This window comes from Alternaria atra, assembly GCF_907166805.1.
Source record: "Alternaria atra isolate CS162 genome assembly, contig: 29, whole genome shotgun sequence".
Taxonomy (NCBI): Eukaryota; Fungi; Ascomycota; class Dothideomycetes; order Pleosporales; family Pleosporaceae; genus Alternaria; species Alternaria atra.
The window spans coordinates 781696-801926 of NW_025091327.1; the positions used below are offsets into that span (position 1 = coordinate 781696).

Consider the following 20231-nt stretch of genomic DNA (forward strand, 5'->3'; position numbering starts at 1 on the left):
AGTGCACTACCTGTGTAGCTTCGCAATCAGCGAGGCATAGACAAACAGTGTACGAGGTGCTACCACAGAAAGCTTATCAACTGGCGGCAGTGACTGACACGAGTAAGAAAGCGCCGCAGGGCAGACATCCTCCCAAGTCGAATGCGTTCCCGACTCTCCACCAGTTTGATCCATACGCCCGCGACAGTATCCGTCACATACCTCCTCCAGAATCCTCCGGCTCGAAAACTCCTCAAGATGTCGGCGCATACCGATCTTGTATTCCAATAGTACTTTAGTGCCGAGGCATTCGACACATTCCTTCCTGGCGCACCTCCCGATGGCGACTTCCGCGCGCAGACGTTGAAGCTGAACTCCCAACTAGGCGCCTTCCTGAACAACATGTTGTTCATGAAGGACAAACCGATAGCGTCCACAACCCGTGAGATGATTGCCGTTATGCTCATGATGGATGAATCTCGACAAGCGACTAAAGCAGAGATCCTCCACCGTGCTTCCCATATGCCCTATATGCAGCAAGCGCTTCTTCAAAACGGGACGGGACAGGAGGCTCACGCCAAGCAGCTACTGGAAGACATTGACGCTTACTTCAGTAAAGAGAAGACGCAATTCGAAGTCATGTTTCCACCCGAAGACTATCATGAACTCAGAGCGGCACCCAAAGCTCGGGTCCAAACAAGCAACAAGGATGTCTTGTCGGCATGGGCACTCAAAGTTGGCGCGGAGATCGCAGAAGAAGAAAAGGACCGAGAAGGTGAGGGCCGTCACAACAGGGACTATGGCGCGAACGTTGACGATTGGTGCTATGATGCAGAGGAGGAGATCTTAGACCGCCTCGAGTCGGGATCTGGACCAGTCATGTGCGTCCACACACTTCCACCAGGAATGGAGAACGTCGCGTTTGCCAGTTTCCATCGCATTCAGCCTGCTGACGATACCAATACGAACATCCAACGCGCAGGCCCGCCACGCGACCGGTTAAGCGCGCTTCCCGCAGAACTCAAGTCTAAGATCGCACGGCTGGTGCTGGTGTTCCCGAGTAAATTGAGCATTGCAGCCAGTACCTATAACGACAGGACCTGGTCAGACGATCTCTGCAAAGATGACAAGAAGCAGATGGAGCATACTACATACAGGTTTGCTCCGTATGTAAAAGTACCAAAGTTTGTGATTCCTCCGGACGCTGGATCCAGTTCTACCGAGATATTCAGCTATCATTGGGCGCTCGAACCTTCTGTAGTCATACTTGCGCTGCTCGCAGTCAACAAACTTAGGTACGAGATTGGCAAGCCTATCTTCTATGGGGAAAACTACTTCGAGGTTAAGGATGGCGGCAGCTACCATTTTTCGGGGTCGAATTTTTGGACTCGTACATATCACTTTCAACCAGCACATCACTTCTTCGAGCTTATGAGTTGGTCCAGAGCGCGTGATGGCTCTGTTCGCTACGGCGTCCGTCCCCTAGTACTCATGCGCAAGATAAACATCGACATGGAGTTTTGGGAAGGCGAAAACTGTCATTATTCCCGGCAGATCCCGTGGCACTTCGATCGTACCATCAACACGCTGGTCGCTATCCCTCACCTCAACAAACTCGTCATCAATGTGTTTATGTCGACCTTGAAATAATTCGACGCCCGGCCAGAAAATTCGAACACAAACACCTTCGTTCATCCCGAGTTGTGGTCAGGATGGCGCAAGCTACCTTGGGCGGCAACCGCGATTCCTGGTAAATCCATGAACCTCTACGTCCCCGAGAACCGCAAAGTTGAGAAGTGGCTTCAAGACCTTCTCAACATGCCTGATAATATGCCAGCCAAAATCGGTAACGTTACACCCAAAGATTGGTCTACGGAGGAGTGTCCTTCGGATCTGATTGTTCAGGGATTGCAAAAGGCTGAAGAGTGTTGGATGGAAGCATGCAGGAAAGCCAAGGCCGTGGAACGACAGGATAGGAGTGCTGAACATGATGTTAATAACCACAAAGATTGAAGAGGTCGCTAGTGGAGCACCGCGAGTGCAGTGTCGGTAGTGAGTGATGATTAGAAGATTGAGCCAGTTCTGGCGGAACAAGTCTATGGTTAGTAGAAAGAGTTGTAAGAAAACTGATTTGTTTGTGATTACGAAGGAGACTAGCTGCGGTGGGGTGTATCAGTATAGCGATGTGATATGCTGATTCGAGAATGAGAGAAGTACGACCGGACTTCTGCGAAAAGCATGGAAAGCATGATGAACACCCAGATGGTTAGAGCTGTATAGATAGGAAGGTATGACAGAAAAGGTGAGATGGGAATCAAGAGCGCGACCAAGTTCGCATTGCCCAAACTACTAAACACTAGTACCTCCGTCGTGACTACAATGGCATAGGCAACCATAGTATAGATCAATGAGTGGGTCCAGCTGGAATTCTGGTAGAAATCTTGATCTGAATGATTGCGTTCCTGGAGCGGCGTATCCGACGAGGCGTTGCCATGATCGAACTGCGATTAGGTAGTAGAAATCTGCAAAAGCGCTGTCGAAAGGGTGTTGGTGGATTGTTCGGCTAGGACAATCAACATTATGTCTTTTCTCAACAAGGGGAAAGTATATACCTTCGAAGAAAGGTTCAAAGATGGTAAGCAAGAGAGCTGCGAGGAGGACGAGAGGAATGACCTGGCCGAAAGACCAATCGCTAGAACCACTATCGTATATCTGAAGTGTATGTAGTCATTTGATGAGACCCCAAGTAAAGCTTCCTACTATCCAAAGAATCTGCTTGCAAAATCAGCATCAATAATACCGAGTCACATGCTCCATATCTTGATCAACATGGAGTTCCAAAGATGTAACAAAACTCGAGCAGTGAGAAACAATCCACAGCAAGGCGACCAGAAAGTTCGACCGCCGTTTTTTTGTCCCAACAGGACGTTCGCCGATGGATTGATCAACATCAGAGTACGTCCTTCATGTAGCGTATATCATTGTATGGTGTATCGAATAATCGACCGTAGGTTGCGATTATGCGTGCAAGGTAGAGGTTGTCTGCGCGGGAAGCGGATCGACCGCTCGGAGATAGGTTCGACTCGGTTCATGGGGTAGAAAAGGGACGCCACGAGATACGTAGGTATGGCGAAAAATATTTCGAGAGGTATACAATTTGGATCACTTTCTATGCCAAGGGCTTGAGCGATGGCTGGCGAGAAGGATACCGCAAAAACGCTGGTACTCATGGGGGCGTATAGGTAAATGTATCAGCGGAATGCGAAGATTGTCGAATCTGTGTCCCCCTTAGGGAGAGGGTGTGCCATTGACACATTCGGAGGTTCCTGTGACGGTCCATTCGTGCGGTGGGAATTCATCGCGAAAGGGACGTCATACGCGGTGGTAAGCTTCGCGCCCTGGCGTGCTGGGCGTCTCTTGGCTTGGGGGCTCCGTTGCGCACAGACAAAACCCACCCCTTTCTATGAACGAGCATCTGCTGTTGCCACGTCCAGCTCTGCCTAATATCTGATGACTTGTTAATCGACTTCATGACTTTCCATATAGTCTCGCCGCGCATCCAGCCTGCATAAATGATGATTCACGTGCACACCCCGCGATTGTCTGGGGCCCTCAACTGAGCATTGAGAAAGGCGTAGATGGCACGAACCATTTCGAGATCGATTTCAATTCTCCACGTTGTCGTCAAGGTCCCTCGAGGCATGCATATAACGCTTGTTCATGTAGCCTCTGATACGACGCTATCGTTAGGCCTTAAACGTGCCGGCGGGACTTGAGAATGCCCACAAACCTGGGTTGCTTCAACAGGCAGCTGCTCACCACTGCAAAGCATCAACAAAACGCCAAAAAGCCATGTTCATCTCTTTTTGAAACGAAATGACAAGATTCAAAAAATAGTGAGGTTGAAAATCGCGCATGGTCATAGGCTGAACCGGCAGAAGCTTGATTTCGTGCATCGTAGCGTGGCTGTGTAAGAGTTCGAAAATCGCTCACGGCTAACCATCAACGGCGCCGAACAACACTATCGCTAATGGAATATCCTGCTCACGTGGAAAAAGGTCTGGCGGGATACCTCTGGAGGTTACGATTTACCTGTTGCAGGACCCTGGTCCTGTCTTGGACTGTATGAGGTATTTGTGCGTCGAATCGCTTCACCTTGACTATGACAAAGAGGTGAAAGATCTTGTTCCACACTGTTGGTGTAATCTCACGTAGCTGAGCTCTCGATGGATCTTTTACGTCCTGGAAACGCCTCCTAGAGCGAACAAGCACGTGTTTGACGCGCTGCCAGAGCTGCTAGAGCCACGCTGCTTGTCAAGACGGCAAGTGGTCTGCCTACTTGTCACAGTATAAGTCGCGCTCCATGCATCGTTGAATTCTGTGGTACCATTATTCTTGCTTCCTGGCTCGTCTCTACCTCTTCCTGGCACGTTTTCTTGTAGTGCTCCATCCGGTGTCTAGTCCGCTTCATCGACACGTCCGTACATGGATCAAGAAGAAAAGGTCGCACCTCGCGTCCGTTTCGGAGAGCTACGCCTTCCTGACGAGGAAGATGGATACACGACGCACGAACGTCGCCATGAGCGCAACTTGTCGCGACGGTCAAGTGTGGGCAGTCTGTCCATCCGCAGTGCCGGAGGAGCTCGCACTGTTCAACCCGAGACTGCGCTTCCCATCACTTGTGAGCAATGCTTCCATATGGACCACATTTAAGACATACACTGACCCCACAAACCAACACTTAGACCGTACGCTCTCTATCGAGATCGATGAAGGTCAACATAAGAAGCAGATCGAGGTGAAGAAAGCCAAGGAGAAGGCTGCCGTTGGTAAGTTTACTCAAGGATAGCACATCTATTGGTACTAAATACGTCTCTACAGACCTAGCAGACCTCGAATGGCACACACTTGCCGTCCACGAGCTGTGCCGCCGCCTCTCAGTCGATATTGAGCAGGGGCTTTCCGAAGATCAGACAAAGCGTCGCCTCAGCGAACACGGCCAGAACAAAATGACACCGCCACCCTCGGGTCTGCTTGGGAAGATCATAGGCTACTTTTTCGGTGGCTTCGGCAGCATTCTCGTCGTTGCCGGTATACTCGTGTTCGTTGCTTGGAAGCCTCTCGGTAACCCGCCAGCTGTCGCGAACTTGGCGCTTGCATGTGTATTGATCGCTGTCTGGCTTCTTCAAGCCGCTTTCAATGCATGGCAAGACTGGTCGACAAGCAGAGTGATGGCATCTATCGGAACAATGCTACCTGATCAGTGCATCGTTGTGCGCAATGGATCACATGTTAGCATCTCGGCATTGGACCTGGTGCCCGGCGATGTCATTGTTATCAAGCAGGGCAACAAGCTGCCCGCCGATGTCCGTTTTGTCGACATCTCCAGCGATTCCATGTTCGACCGCGCGATCCTTACTGGTCAGTAGTATGTGCACAACCTGGGTACGAAGGCTAACATACGCTAGGTGAATCCGAGCCAGTCGTAGCTACTATCGAAGCAACCGAAGACAACTATCTTGAGACCAACAATATCGGCTTACAAGGAACACACTGCATATCAGGCGCCTGCTTGGGCGTGTGCGTTGCCACTGGTGACAATACCATCTTCGGTCGCATCGCAAAACTCACTTCGGATCCAAAAACTGGCATGACACCACTGCAGAAGGAGATCTTGCGATTTGTACTCATCATCTCTCTGTTCATCACGTGTGTCGTAATTCTTATTGTTGTACTTTGGTATGTTTATGGTTGGTTCCGAGCGACATGCTTATGTCTAGCTGTCTATGAACTGATGGATCTTTACTCACGCGTTCCAGGGCGGCATGGTTGAGGAAATCTCATCCCACCTGGATCGATGTACCTCTTCTCATTGTCAGTTGCGTTTCGTGCGCTGTCGCATGTATGAGGCCTTCAATCCGTACTCTCCTTTCATCTGTGCTGACTTCTCTTCTTTCTTCTCTAGTCATCCCTGAAGGCTTACCGATCGCACTCACGACGAGCTTGACCATAGTCGCCAACATCATGCGCAAGAACAAGATTCTTTGCAAGTCACTCAAGACTGTCGAAACACTTGGCTCCGTTTCAGTGATCTGCTCTGACAAGACTGGAACATTGACCAAGAACAAGATGGTGGTCACAGATATTTACGCAGCGGGCGAGGAGTATACCACGGATGCCGCGCGCGACATGATGGCGGTGTTCCGGTCTGAGAAGAACCTCACGGTACTCTCTAAGCCCAAACAAAGCATCATGGATTATGTCCGTGTTCTCGGTGGTCTCTGCAATTCCGGTGAATTCGATGCCGCTACTTCGCATTTGCCCATCGCGGAGCGCAAGATCAACGGCGATGCGACGGACCAAGCCATACTTCGGCTTTCCGAAACACTTGGCTCTGTGGCTGAGTTGCGCCGTGATTGGAAAAAGGTCTTCGAGATTGCGTTCAACAGCAAGAACAAGTTCATGGTCCGGGTTATGACACCTACCAACCAGACACCGACAAGCAACAACGCGTGAGCTTTTAGGATCCCGCTGCCAAGTAGCCTCGCTGATCTTCATCTAGCACTCTCATGGTCAAAGGAGCTCCTGACATCCTCCTGCCTCGATGCGACCTTCTCCTGAACGACAAGGGCGAGGAGGTAGAGCTTACTGAGGCCCAACGCCTCCGTATCGAGACCATCAAAGATAGCTGGTCTCGCCAGGGCAAGCGCGTCATACTCCTCGCTCGTAAACCGACCATTGTGCCATTCTCCAGCCACCCTGAGAAAGAAGTGTTGGTCGCTGCCCGAGAAGGTCTCACGTTTGTCAGCATCGTCGGTATCGTGGATCCGCCCCGTGACGAGATCCCAGAGGTAGTACGTATTCTTCGAGGAGCTTCCATCCGTATCTTCATGGTGACTGGCGACTTCAAGCTCACGGCTCAGGCGATCGCTGAAGAGTGCGGTATTATTTCGAACTCTGCTTTGGTCGATGACATCAGCGCTCTCGGTCGAGATGGAAAGATTGGCACTACCAAGCAATCAATCGTCTTGAGTGGTCCCGAACTCATCACCTTGAATGTAGCGCAGTGGGATCAACTTTGCCAGTATCAGGAGATTGTATTCGCTAGGACGACGCCTGAGCAGAAGCTCCGTATTGTCAAGGAGTTCCAAGCCCGAGAAAACATCGTCGGTATGACAGGCGATGGTGTCAATGACGCTCCGTCTCTCAAAGCTGCCGACATTGGTATCGCCATGGGCAGTGGTTCGGACATCGCGATCGAAGCTGCTGACATGGTTCTTCTCGACTCGTTCGCCGCCATCGTTGAGGCTGTCCAGTACGGTCGACTCGTCTACGATAACCTCAAGAAGACAATAGTGTACTTGCTTCCTGCAGGTAGCTTCAGTGAGCTGTGGCCGGTCGTTACCAACGTCGCATTTGGCATTCCGCAGATCTTGTCGTCTTTCCTTATGGTATGTACATCTCGTTCAGACGTTGGAAGTCTGTTAGCTAACTTTTACTAGATCATTATTTGCTGTCTTACCGACTGCGCTGCTGCTATCACTCTTGCCTACGAAAAGCCAGAGGCCGATCTGATGCTGCGCCCTCCGCGCAATCCGAAGAAGGACAGACTGGTCAACGCTCGACTCATCTTCCATGCCTACTTCCTCGTCGGTTTGCTGCAGTGTTTCTTGGCCTTCACAATGAGTTTCTGGTGGATGGAGCGCCAAGGAGTTCCGTTCACGGCAATGTGGTTGAAGTTCGGCGTCTACGACGAACAATACGATCCAGACTACGTGACTGAAGTCGCGAACCAGGCTTCAAGTATCTACTTCGTCACACTGGTGATCATGTAAGTATGAGCGAGCAAGTGAACTAGGGTACCAGCTGACATCAATGATAGGCAACTATTCAACTTGCTTGCTACTCGCACCCGTAGGCTTAGCATTTTCCAGCAGCCACCAATTTTCAATAAAGCGACTCAAAACTGGTCGCTCTTCCCCGCCATGGTCTTCGCCATCGTTGTCGTCTTCATCTTCTGCTACATTCCATCTCTACAAAATACCATCGACACAAGGACTGTGTCCGTTGAGCACTGGTTTCTTCCCGCTGCTTTTGGTATGGGGCTGCTCATTCTTGATGAGACAAGAAAGTATTGTGTGCGCACGTGGCCCAACGGTCTGCTTGCCAAGATTGCTTGGTGATCTCTTCGCTCCCAGCTGAAGATGCCACTCGCTTGGCTCGCTATACCACCCTGCGGGGACCAATTAGTACGAGAGTCGGTGGGCGTCCGGAACTGTTTCGTTATAGAGGGTGGTCTGTAGGGCAAGGGCAATTTTCGGGCGAATGGCTAGTTGAGTAGCAGCCCTGGGTAGAATACCTCGTAGTTACATTAGCGGCGTCCTAAGGTTTGGCGCGCGCACGTTTGGTCTCCAGAATAAACAGAACCCAGCCTCTTCTTTGTATTCATCAGCAACATGACCCAGAGTCGTGCTTCCTTTCCACATCCTCAATCGTTCCGCAATACAGTATTTTACTTCTCACTTCAGCCGAAATATCTCGACATACACAACCCCTGCCATCGGCAATTTTCCATGCGATACCCCACACAAACTTTAATCCGCCTTGCATAGCGAAGAGTCGCGTGGCTGAAGTGCCGGTGAGTGAGCGCAAGGGGCCTTCATCAGCTGGCGCCGATCCAGACACCTTGTAATATGAAGGTTGTCGCAAAGGACAACTCAGGACGCAGGCTTAACCACATTGGTCGCGGCTAAAGTCAGCCGTAGCATAACTGGCTTTCTGCGTGAGGAACGTTAGATGAATCTGGTGGTTGAAAGAGGAAAGGCTTGGTGTCTGCGGATGATTTCCATGCGGCGAAGCAAGCGTTACTCGACGAGTGTTAGCGCCTGCTCCGGAGTGAAGAGCCAAGCGAAGACGCCCCGCAGCCTTCGCCAAACCTTGCTCTGACGACCTCATCGTTCCACATGCTAGTATCGACGTACCACTCGAACCCGCCGACGCCGTGGAAGTTTCGAAACACGCCAGTGGTTTCGATGCATGATATTCCAACGGTCTACGGCGTATTCCCGTTGATGCATGGTTTGTCCTCGCCATCTACTGGCGCACATTGAGTGCTTCCAACAAAGCCGGAAGCCCGTTACAGTGTTTTGAGTTAAGCATCACATATAGCCTCAGAATCCGGATGTCAGATCCTTCTTGGCATCTCTGTTTCCCTACACTCTATTGCCATGCGTCTTCACCGCACGATTACATCAATTTGACACCGGTGTCATCAAGGAGGCCCAAAGGCACCTCCCGCACGATGTAATATCGCAAACGTGGGAGTCTAACCTACTTCTACATCTCAATCAGCCTCACCACGACGTTGATAAGTCCTTCTTGGAAGAACTTGGAAGCTCTAGAACTTCAAAGCATGCATGCATGCCATATCGGCGACATGTTCGAGTGGCGGATGACCCACATTAATCTGAATTATGATGCTGATCCTCATCCCACGCTTCAGCTATCTCAGAATTTGACGCGTGACACAATGTAAGCGGATGCGACTGACGAAGCTCTACACGATGAAAGCCTGCACAAAACTGACAGTAGTCGAGCTCACAACTTGCTGTGCTTGTGACGTTTTCAGGCTTTCTACGGCACCCTCCAGAGCTCTTCAGGAGAGGCCCTATCAACCTTTCGGTCTTTGCGGACTGTGCCGTCTGAGAGACACTCGGTGGTCATTATACCGCCCTGTATCTGCTGTTTTGATACATGCCAAGTGCCTTGGAAAACACAGCATATGGGTGCCTTGCCTCCACAGTCACGGACGTAATATCGTGGGCGGCAAATCTAAAGCCTGCATCCGGGCCTCCGGGCTCGTAGGTGGTCAACTCAGTAGTATGATTCGACAGCGAGCGTGACAAGCTGCAACGACCTTCCCAGTGCACACTCCAAAATTTGCTATTCTTTGGTTCATCATACGAAGTGGGCGAACAATATGCGCTGCAAAGTTTCCCAACCCAATCATTAGACCACCTTATATTAACCCCATAATTCGCACGACTGATCGATCAGGATCTCCCCGTGGTCCGGCAGTTGTCCTCGTGGACAACACCAATTCGTCGATTACTTTTCCGGTCTCATTATAAGAGAAGTTACTGCGAAACGTGGTTGTTGTTTCGAGTTCTGTGTCTCTTCACTCATCATCGTTCATTTCTCCGATTATCAGTCACATCCTCAAGAGTCGAAGACTACACTACGATCGCTAGTTACGATGCAGTGGGCTACCTTTCTCGCCGCGGCCACGGCTCTTGCCGGAAATGTCGCTGCACAGAACATGTTGCGATTTGCTTGCTCGCAGCTTGTCGTTGAGCGAACAGATCCGCTTGTCAACCCCGGCGTGAAATACACCCCACATCTTCATCAGATTGTCGGAGGCGACTCTTTCAACATCACAATGGACCCCGCAAACGACCCTGCGCAGCTTTCCAAGTGCACATCATGCAGTTTCGTCCAGGACAAGTCGAACTACTGGACTGCTGTCATGTTCTTCAAGGCAAAGAACGGAACCTACATCCGTGTGCCTCAGGTATGTAGCAGCATGGCACGAACCAGAACAATAGGGCAAGCCGCTAACTCGAAACTTAGATTGGAAACGGTGGACCACAAGGACAGCTCATCAACGACGGCGGTCTCGATGTCTACTACATCCCCAGTGGCAAAGTCACCGCTTTTAAGAAGGGCTTCCGTATGCTTGCAGGCTCAGCCACCAACACCGATAACAGCAAAGTCAAGCTCGCCAACATCTGCCATCGCTGCTGGAATGCTCCATCTGAGAGCACCTTCGTTGGAGGTGCACCCTGCACGGGTTCCGACACTGTCGCTATCCCCAAGGACCCCAAGTGCAAGCTCATCCGCCAGACCATCATCTTCCCTACTTGCTGGGATGGCAAGAACCTCGACTCACCAGACCACCAGAGCCACGTTGCTTACGGTCAGGGCTCAGGTGCTACTGGAGGCGGCGCTTGCCCATCTACTCACCCCGTCAAGCTTCCTCAGGTCATGTACGAACTCATGTGGGATGTCAGAAAGTTTGCCGACCAGAGCTTGTGGCCCACTGATGGTTCGGATCCTTTCGTTTACAGCATGAACATTGGGTACGTAGCTCGACTTCTTTACTTCTCTTTAGCAATTCGCCACAGCGAAACATACAAAGGCTAACCCTGGACTTCTAGTGGTTCTGCTGCACACGGTGATTACGTCTTCGGTTGGGAAGGCGACTCTCTCCAGAAGGCCATGGACAACAACTGCAACCTCAACACCGCTTGCCCCAAAGCTGGTCTCACCGTTCAACAGCCCGCTCAATACAACGCTTGCAAGAAGAAGCAACAAGCTCCTGAGGCGGTCGACGGCTGTAAGTGTCTTATTCTTCAATTACACGCTTGTGATGCAAAGCTAACGTATGAAATACAGGGCTCAAGGAGATGCCGCTTGGTGACATGGCTATCAAGGCATAGAAGCCCCCGGTTCGCGCACTTATCTTATTGCTACTGTCACTCGATGGCTGTCGGTTCGGTCCTGCGTGGCTCAAAGTTGTTAAGTGCGGTGCTTTCGGCTTAGCACTCGTTTGGCATTATGTTGTATAATTCTTTAGATTGCAGAGACAAATAAGAATGCATGTTGTTGTTAAAGATATGCATTTCGCCGTGCAGTTCGATTGTGATATTGTTCTGTACTGACTGTTCGCCGCGGTCACCCGCGTCTTTGACGTTAGTCAAGCACTCGCGATGTCGCCATGGAACTGACATATGCTTTGTACGACTCTTTCGTGCAGATGAACCTCGATGATTTCATACCTCATTTCTACGTAAAAACTCCACATGAGGAAATGGTTGTCACATGCTGGAAATTCAACCTCTCACATCTGCATCATCCGAATATCAAGAAGCCTTGTCGCAACGCCAGCAAATCTCGAGAGTAGACACCAAGTTTCTATTATATCAAATATAATCAACGAAATTGCAAGCGATATCTACAAAGCTCTCCCCAGATCCTATTCCTCCGCAGTCTATACCACACACCACACACCGTACACCACGCGCAGCCCTAAACCTTCTCCGTAGCATTTCCCGTCTCCCCCGTGCTCGCAACCCCGTTCTTACTCAAAAGTGCCTCGAAATTCTGATTCGCACCCGCAGAGAAGTCATGCGTGATGTAGTTATATACGTCATGCACCGGGATAGATGCGCTGGTCGAAGAAGGGTTCGAGACTTTACCCTGCGCACAGGCAAAGCCAAAACGCTTGCTACCAGTAGGGTCAATGCGCACGGCGCCAGATGAACCGGTGTAGGTAGTGCAGCCGGTGCATTTCACGGTGAATTGCCAGTGCGTGTTGTTTGACTTGTTGCCGGTTGTGAGGGGCGTGTAAGTAGCTGAGGCATATTGTTGGGGCGTGGAGTGGCCGCTATGGCACGTGTTAATACAGTTCTTTGACGCTATTGGGAAGGATAGTGACTTACGTGGCCCATCGCGAGGATACGGTGGGTTTTTGACCGTTGGGATATGAGACTGTGAGGGGGTTGCGGATCATGCTGCCACCCCATGCGAGACCAATCCAGCCGAGGGAGTTGGGTGCGACGACTTGGAGGACTACGTCGTAAGGCTGGCCTGCTGGGACATTGGCAGGCTGCGCTATGCGGTAGATGATATTGGAGGTAAGTGTTGCAGCCGCTTTGGTTTCAGAAAACGTGAAGCCTGTTTCTGAGTCCACGTAGCTTACGGCGCGAGGCGCTAGATGTTGTGATTCTGATGTTGGCCATGCTTGAGCTACATGATATCAGTTAAGAACGGAATTGATTAGAGATAGACTACTTACCAAGGCTAGCCAAAGCCGCAAGACCATATGCGAAGTGCATCTTGACTGTATTGTCGATCTAGAAAGATACCTGTAGACGATCAGCAGCGCAATCGCACGACAGTCAAGTATCTGAAGGTCGAAAAAGAATTTAAAAAAAAAAAGCTATCGTGCGTGTCACAAGCAAGATCTGGAGCGACAAGGTGCTTTAATAAGAACCAATCGAGACTCGCCAAGGTTCCGTGCTGGAGATCCATCCACTCGAGAACCACAGCTTAGAGTACAAAGCGGCGATATACAAGCACGCGTGCAAGATAGACTAGAATAGCAACCACCTTATCCAGGTTGAGACCTTACAGCCACGCGTGACTGACTTCACTACGACCCAGGTGTGAGGTTCTAAGGCTTCTGGAGCGTGGGCCTGCGTCCACAGGGATGTCTCTGATTACCACACCAAGCCATCATTGAATGCTTTTTGGTGAATGTGACCTTGCGGGTGCGGTGAACACGCTGTTTCTGGAAGGTCGTGAGCGACGGTACGATGTTCATTGTGTGCGTTGTGAGAGGTTGACGTATTTACCCGCATAGTGTGTAGAGTGTATGATAGATAGGTTTGTGTATCGAAGAAGTGGAGATGCATTGCCACGCGCCTGCGAGAGATCAACGCGACTATGAAGATACCAGTATCTCCGGCTTAATGTGCACCGAAAATGCGAATGAGGTTGACGACAAATTGCATCAAGAAGGCTGTAATGCAAATGCACTGCTCATGGAAATACGTAAGTGGAATTATAGTGATTCTGAACCGTATAGACTGTATGTACCCCGGATGTAGCATGTCGAGTGGTGATGCCACCGCAAGCGAGCGCCATGCCATGCACTCACTCCGAATCGCTTCCCCACATTTAGCTTGTGGGGCAGCAAAACATCCACGCGAAGCTCACGTGGCTGGTCGCTTGTGGCGCGGCGAAGATTGTTGTAGCTAGGGGTGTACTCATAATTGAGTGGGTGGCGGAGCTTCAATATTGGTACCGCTTCGTATGATATACGCGGTGTGCGAAACCAGCAGTTCGGGGCCCATTGATATTCTGCTCATATAAACCGGTTTTCTTGGCATGGGAACTTCCAGCACCTAATGCCAGAGCTTGGAAAAGTTGGATAATGTATATCGACTACTACTCGGTCAGATCGAAGTATATCGCGCCTAATCCAGCAGTCATGGCAGCTACCATCCATTGACCGATGCCAAATCCGCTTTCCTGGGCATGCGTGGCAAGTGAGTAAGCAAGTGATGCGGCAAAACTGACCACCAAAATGACGAAGACAGCGACGCTGAGTAGTTTCTTGTTTGGACCTTCGATGATATGTATGCCGTATCCAAGATTTAGAGTGTTTGACGCTTCCTGTTGCAGCATGCTAGTACCAACCTTTTTCGGCAAGCGGTTGAGAAACAAGCTACTCGTGCCATCCTGAGATGTACGGCGTCTGTGATTCCAGAAGTAGTGAAAGAAGGTACGACTATCAATCGGCGGGAGCGGCTCAAGCGGACACTCGTAGTATTGCCACTTTCCATTTCTCACGTCAGTTTCTGGCGGTAAAATCATTGGCTTTTCGTAGATGCCTACATGCCCACCACCAAAGACACTGAATCGTACGAATTGGATGTCAACTGGCTTATACAAGAAACCAAAGCGACTGGATCGACGAGAGTTGGAGTAGGTCTCATAAATTTTGGTAAAGAGCTCCCAGTCGTTCTGCACGCGTGGACCCGAGCCAGCTCCCACCCCATTCAGACGAATCTCTCCCAAGGACGTGCCATGTTGGCTTGTGTCGATGCAAAGTTCGAGATATCTGCAATGGGTTGGATGGCCTTCATCGTTCAGGTGTCGGTTGATCTTTCCAATCATGGACTGAGAGCGGTCATTACCAGTATCTTGAGAGCTCCCAGATGGGCGTGATGAAAGCTGACCAGAAGTCTCGTTACCGCTATCCGGACCAGATCCACGGCGGCTGCCATTTCCTTGTCTTTCTGAAGGACCTGGGATCCCGTCGTGTGGTCCCGGTGAGGCACCGATGCAGTCCGCAGGTGAGTCAAGTAATGACTCCACTCCAGAGCGATTGCCTAGCTTGTGTAGCTGTTTACAGAAACGATCGAGCGCCGTTTTGTTGGTGGTATCTGCGTAATCCGCATAAAGTTCTTCGCCACATGGCTAAACAGTTGTTAGCATAGTCCTCGAATAAATGCGATCCGCAAATAGTAATCGCGTCGAGATTTAGAAAACCTACACAGGTCCACTCTAGCCGCACATACCCTGGTCGAGTATGAGGGCGCAGGGCTTTGCGAAACCCACCAAGTTTCCTCTCTTGTCTGAATTTCAAATAGAGCAGAGCGATGGAAATGCACCATAGTATCATGCCACAAAGGCTTCCTATGGGATCAGAGGTAGCGCTAGGCAGTGACCAGCCGACATAACTAAACCCCGCTATCTTGGTGAATTTGAGCGAGTTCGCGTCGCGTATTATGTTATAGCCAAAATCGGGATTTGATAACAGTGAAAGCTGTACAGGATCATGTGGATATACTGTAGGCGTGGCTGCCCAGTGGCCAGCAGTCCAGGTCGGGCAAGCACCTTTTGCTGGGATCGTAGCCCAGGCAAGAAGTTCCTTGGTAAGCAATGGACGCCATTCATTTGATAGCGTGTACATATGAAGAAGGTCCACAATGATGTTTTCGGTGGAAAATTCCTATGTGCACAGAGACATGTCAACATACAAGCTCCGCTGGAGGGTTTTCGTTTGTTTAGCTTACCACACCAACTGTTGCAGTCGTGCTCGGAACTTCAAAGACCGCGGGAGAGGTCGAGCAAAGTGTCGCGTTGAAGATGACAAGATCTTTCGGACAGACTCGCCTATGTGTCAAAGCCCTACGTTTTGCAGTAGTTTGTATTGGAATTCCGGCGTGATGTTTCTCAGGGGCATTTAACGTCAGCCTAGAGGACAGCCTTGGGTCTTGCGATAGAAGTCCGTATATCTGTACCGCGGTGTGAGCACTGAACTCATGGTGGTGATGTACAAAGCACTCCGATAGTTCAACAGTAGCATAGCCATGTGTGGTAACCGAAATGAAACCGCGAAAGCAAAGAGTCGTGTATGGAGATCCCTCGCCGTCTCGCTTATTTAGAGTTCCCTCTGCCAGACCGGGAGCTTCATGATGTATCTCAAGCCAAATCGCATCAGCAGTCTGCCAGCTTTGCATTGGCGTCAATCGCGATATATCTGTCATTGTTAGTATCTTCAGATCCTTGGGTTCTACACGTACATGCGAGTGTGCGGTCGTTGTATAGAACATGACGAAGATAGAACACTGCCTTAGAGCGAGCAGACAACTCAAAATCGAAGAACAGCTCAGATTGGGAGAACCAGTCTTCAAAGACATTGTATTCGTAGTCCCGCATCCTGATGGTGATGCGACCCTAGCCTGGAAGCTCTGCAGTGGGAGCGGGGTGTCAGATGTACACAACTGCTGATGCCGTGCGAGCTCAGCTAGAGCCCAGAGTTCCCGTCTCGTGGCGTTCTTAGCGAGCAAATTAGAGGTCAGCTACGTGATTGAGAGCGGTTGATACCAGAACGACATATAATATTACAGATTGCGTACAAGCCGTCGCTCATACTATTACCATTACAGCTCAACCTTCCGTGAGCTTCTGCAATTTTTGCGCAACTACGCAAATTGACCTGAGGATACTCATCTTTGCCTGTTGTGCGCCTCCGGATCTCGTGAACCAGAACGCGGCACCTGCGACAGAAGCAAGCGCCAAACCAACCATGCCGTGCAGTATCTTGGCCTGTCTTTGTGATGCTTGAATAACCTCGGAGTATCGCAAGTTGCTAAACGTGACCCTCGAATACTGGGTGGCCCAGCCAGCGCTCGGGACGTAGAGGTAGAGCTGCTCTTCTACCCACTTTCGCAATAGGTATAGCGGCTTCTTGACGTCGCTTGCCATCTCACGATAATTGCCCATGGCAAGATCGTTGATTGAGTATGCATCAGGGGTACGCTCTTTCGTGTACTCACCGAGCGCCTTCAATCTATCGTTAGGATACTTGTCAATGAAGTCAAACAGAACGCGAACATCTTCCAGTCCAGCGTTCATTCCTTGGCCGTAGAATGGTACCATAGCATGGGCAGCATCTCCCACAATGACACCAGAGTCTTCGTAGTGGTATGGTGTGCATTTGATAGAGATCAAAGGTAGGTGTTGGTTGGACGCGTACTGCTTGCGGAGGTCGTCTTCGGTGATAAGGTCTGGCACTACTCCTGGAAACTTCTCATCGAAGTACTCGACGACTTTGCCAGATGCATCCAACTGCTCGAAGCCTTCTCTGGTCAAGAACAGCGTGGATGTGAACGTCTTGTCAAGGTTTGGAAGCGCGATGAACATAGACTCATCTTGAGGCCAGATGTGTAGGTAGTTTGGAGGTATCCGGAAGTCGCCGTTGGGTGCAGGTGGGACGTGGAATTGACACCAGAGTTTGTCGATGTACTCTTGCTGAAACGACATAGGAACGAACTTCATCAAGTGATACCGCACGGCGGAGTGTGCACCGTCAGCACCAATCATAAGGTCGAAGTTGATCTCGAACTCGTCGCCCTGCTCTTCAGCAGACTTGGTTCGATGCTCGAACCATGCAGTCTTCTTTCGAAAGTCTGCACCGACCAATTTGTGGTTGAACATGAGTTTGACATTAGGCATGGCCTCTAGATGGTCGAGTAATGTCTTGTTCAGACCCGTTCGGTCCATGGCCAGCAAGCTCTGCCAAAGTTAGCAAGACCCGAACCAAGGGACAAAGACCATGCTTACCCGTCCTCTCGCATCGTATATCTGTGGCTGTCGAACATACTCTCCGTTTTTCCGTATATGGATCATGCGACCATGCATGGGGAATGTCTCTGCTAACACTGCATCGGCAAGGTCGGATAGTCCGGTCTTGCGAAGAGAGTGGATGCCTCGCTCGGAGAGAGCAAGGTTGATAGACTTGGAAAAGTTTAATGGTGTGGTGTTAGGGTCTCGGAGATCTGGCTAGCGTTAGGTTGCTCGCTAGAACCGAGATGGTTTACAAGCCATATCTTACCTGCTCTGAGTTCGTAGACCTCAACCTCAAATCCACGCACAGCCGCATAGAGTGCAGCCAGCGAGCCTACTGGCCCAGCTCCGACCACGACTACCTTCTGCGACATAATATATAGGAAGCAGTGGGAGTGATGATGGATTAAAAGCTGCTTAATTCGCTAGTTTGTGTTCAGAGGCGGGGTGGTGTGAGGCGGGGAGTAAGAGAAGGGAAGAAGGAAGAGAAGTAAAAACACATCTTCTGCAGGGAAGAAAAAGGTGAGACGCGGGTGACAATTATCAAAGCATAACCAGAAAGTCAAAGACTCAGATAGGATGGCAAGGTAGGGCTCATGAAGCACGTCAAGACCGAACATGGTAAGCGCGGCCTCTCTCTAGCCACTACTTAGTAATCAGCGATCGGCGGCCGGCGGCCTGGACCCCTGCAACGATTTCCGACTTGACGATGCGGCGTACGAACAAAAGTAGCAATCCACCAGGCTTTTTGTGCGCAACCCACTACTCCACACGCACAGCTTTATAGCGCGCTATAGACTGTAACGCCTGCAATAACACAGGCCATTTCCCGCCTTAGCCACGCCTGCTATTCCTCCTACACTACCGCACGCGATGGCCACAGACGCCCCGCGCAAATGCTCAGGCAATGACTGCGAGAACGATGCCGGCTCTCTGCAATGTCCAAACTGCCAGAAGATAGGGAAAGAGAGCTACTTCTGCTCGCAAGATTGTTTCAAGCGCAACTGGGTATATAGTGAGATTGCTCTTACGTTGCAGACAAAACAATCTAACGGCCCGGTAGAGTGAGCACAAGAAGGTGCACAAGTCACAAAGTAGTATTCTCCAAAACATCTTTACGCCCAAAGTAGTTTCTCACCCGGATCCAGCTACGGGTCACTACAACCCATTTCCCACGTACTCGTACACCGGCGCCCTAAGACCCGTATACCCGCTCTCGCCACGCCGCGAAGTCCCTAAGCACATTAAACACCCAGACTACGCTAAGGATGGCATACCACGCTCGGAGCAGGTGTTTGTCAACAGGAACAAGATCACCATCTTGAACAAGGAGGAGCAAGATGCCATGCGCAAGGTGTGCCGGTTCGGTCGTGAGATCTTGGACATCGCAGGAAGAGCGGCAAAGCCTGGGGTCACCACCGATTATATCGATGAGATCGTTCACAAGGCTACTATTGAGCGCGACGTAAGAGCGGCAATCATAGGAAAACAGAGAAATGTGCTGACAACGACAGTCGTACCCATCACCCCTCAACTACTGCCACTTCCCCAAGTCCGTATGCACATCGCTAAACGAGGTCATTTGCCACGGCATTCCCGACCAGCGCGTACTCAAAGATGGCGACATCTTGAACGTTGATATTTCCGTCTACCACGGCGGTTTCCACGCGGATCTGAATGAAACATTCTACATTGGAGACAAGGCTCTGGCCAATCCAGATGCGGTGCGTGTGACGGAGACGGCACGAGAGTGCCTGGACAAGGCTATCGAGATTGTCAAGCCAGGTACACTATTCCGTGAGTATGGCAACGTCATTGAGAAGCACGCAAAGAGCAAGAATTGCAGCGTAATCAGGACATACTGCGGGCACGGTGTCAACCAGCTATTTCACTGCGCGCCCAACGTTCCTCATTACGCCAAGAACAAGGCAGTTGGATCGGCAAAGCCTGGAATGTGCTTCACCATTGAGCCCATGATCAGTGTTGGTTCGCATAGGGACAAGACATGGCCCGATGAATGGACCAGTGTCACGCAAGATGGCTCTCTGACAGCGCAGTTTGGTAAGCTTGACCCACTGATCCATATACTCTTTCCATAACTAACTTGCTACAGAACATACCCTACTCGTAACAGAGGATGGCGTAGAGGTTCTGACCGCGCGACTACCAGACTCGCCCGGCGGTCCCGTACAGATGCCGGGAACCTCGAACGGTGAGACGAACGGCGAAGCGAAAACAGCTGCCTAAAAAAGTTGAGGTATTCTGGGTGATTGACATAGCTACATAATATCACCCCGTTATGGCCTTCATTATTGGATTGCGTGGCGTGGGTCAAGAAAATGGGGCTTTGCCCTATTTGACACTTAATAGATGTGGTGGGTTGTTACCATCAATGCTGCTCGTGATGGCTATTTGTAGCAGTGCACATAGTGCTAGCATTTCTGTCTCTGCACATCAAGTTACGTTTCGTTTCGGCGAAACAATCTTTATCTCCGTGAGACTGGCAACCTTCCGTCAAGCTTTGGTCGGACGATGTTGGCCCGCTCAACGCA

At 50.6% G+C, this 20231-nt stretch overlaps 8 protein-coding genes across 8 annotated transcripts; 4 read left to right on the plus strand and 4 right to left on the minus strand.

Annotated features, from left to right (window-relative positions):
• Positions 1–381: 381 nt before the first annotated feature.
• ALTATR162_LOCUS8556 (uncharacterized protein) lies at positions 382–1629 on the plus strand (the record flags this gene model as incomplete). Its single annotated transcript, XM_043316188.1, has 1 exon — positions 382–1629. One exon carries the CDS (start codon positions 382–384, stop codon positions 1627–1629), a length of 1248 nt encoding a protein of 415 aa, XP_043172123.1.
• Positions 1630–2486: 857 nt separating this feature from the next.
• Positions 2487–3209, minus strand: ALTATR162_LOCUS8557 (uncharacterized protein; the record flags this gene model as incomplete). Its single annotated transcript, XM_043316189.1, has 3 exons — positions 2487–2542; positions 2592–2691; positions 3063–3209. The coding sequence occupies 3 exons, from the start codon at positions 3207–3209 to the stop codon at positions 2487–2489; spliced, it is 303 nt and encodes a 100-aa protein (XP_043172124.1).
• A 1349-nt stretch (positions 3210–4558) lies between these two features.
• Positions 4559–8162, plus strand: ALTATR162_LOCUS8558 (uncharacterized protein; the record flags this gene model as incomplete). Its single annotated transcript, XM_043316190.1, has 7 exons — positions 4559–4808; positions 4861–5400; positions 5448–5718; positions 5799–6491; positions 6542–7430; positions 7482–7810; positions 7862–8162. 7 exons carry the CDS (start codon positions 4559–4561, stop codon positions 8160–8162), a joined length of 3273 nt encoding a protein of 1090 aa, XP_043172125.1.
• A 2072-nt stretch (positions 8163–10234) lies between these two features.
• ALTATR162_LOCUS8559 (uncharacterized protein) lies at positions 10235–11477 on the plus strand (the record flags this gene model as incomplete). Its single annotated transcript, XM_043316191.1, has 4 exons — positions 10235–10549; positions 10609–11117; positions 11196–11374; positions 11434–11477. The coding sequence occupies 4 exons, from the start codon at positions 10235–10237 to the stop codon at positions 11475–11477; spliced, it is 1047 nt and encodes a 348-aa protein (XP_043172126.1).
• A 589-nt stretch (positions 11478–12066) lies between these two features.
• ALTATR162_LOCUS8560 (uncharacterized protein) lies at positions 12067–12875 on the minus strand (the record flags this gene model as incomplete). The annotated part of the gene is made up of 3 exons (XM_043316192.1): positions 12067–12424; positions 12480–12786; positions 12836–12875. The coding sequence occupies 3 exons, from the start codon at positions 12873–12875 to the stop codon at positions 12067–12069; spliced, it is 705 nt and encodes a 234-aa protein (XP_043172127.1).
• Positions 12876–13989: 1114 nt separating this feature from the next.
• Positions 13990–16269, minus strand: ALTATR162_LOCUS8561 (uncharacterized protein; the record flags this gene model as incomplete). Its single annotated transcript, XM_043316193.1, has 3 exons — positions 13990–15024; positions 15933–16090; positions 16134–16269. 3 exons carry the CDS (start codon positions 16267–16269, stop codon positions 13990–13992), a joined length of 1329 nt encoding a protein of 442 aa, XP_043172128.1.
• Positions 16270–16500: 231 nt separating this feature from the next.
• Positions 16501–18053, minus strand: ALTATR162_LOCUS8562 (uncharacterized protein; the record flags this gene model as incomplete). Its single annotated transcript, XM_043316194.1, has 3 exons — positions 16501–17628; positions 17677–17891; positions 17948–18053. 3 exons carry the CDS (start codon positions 18051–18053, stop codon positions 16501–16503), a joined length of 1449 nt encoding a protein of 482 aa, XP_043172129.1.
• Positions 18054–18552: 499 nt separating this feature from the next.
• ALTATR162_LOCUS8563 (uncharacterized protein) lies at positions 18553–19926 on the plus strand (the record flags this gene model as incomplete). The annotated part of the gene is made up of 4 exons (XM_043316195.1): positions 18553–18687; positions 18743–19144; positions 19194–19740; positions 19793–19926. The coding sequence occupies 4 exons, from the start codon at positions 18553–18555 to the stop codon at positions 19924–19926; spliced, it is 1218 nt and encodes a 405-aa protein (XP_043172130.1).
• Positions 19927–20231: the final 305 nt, after the last annotated feature.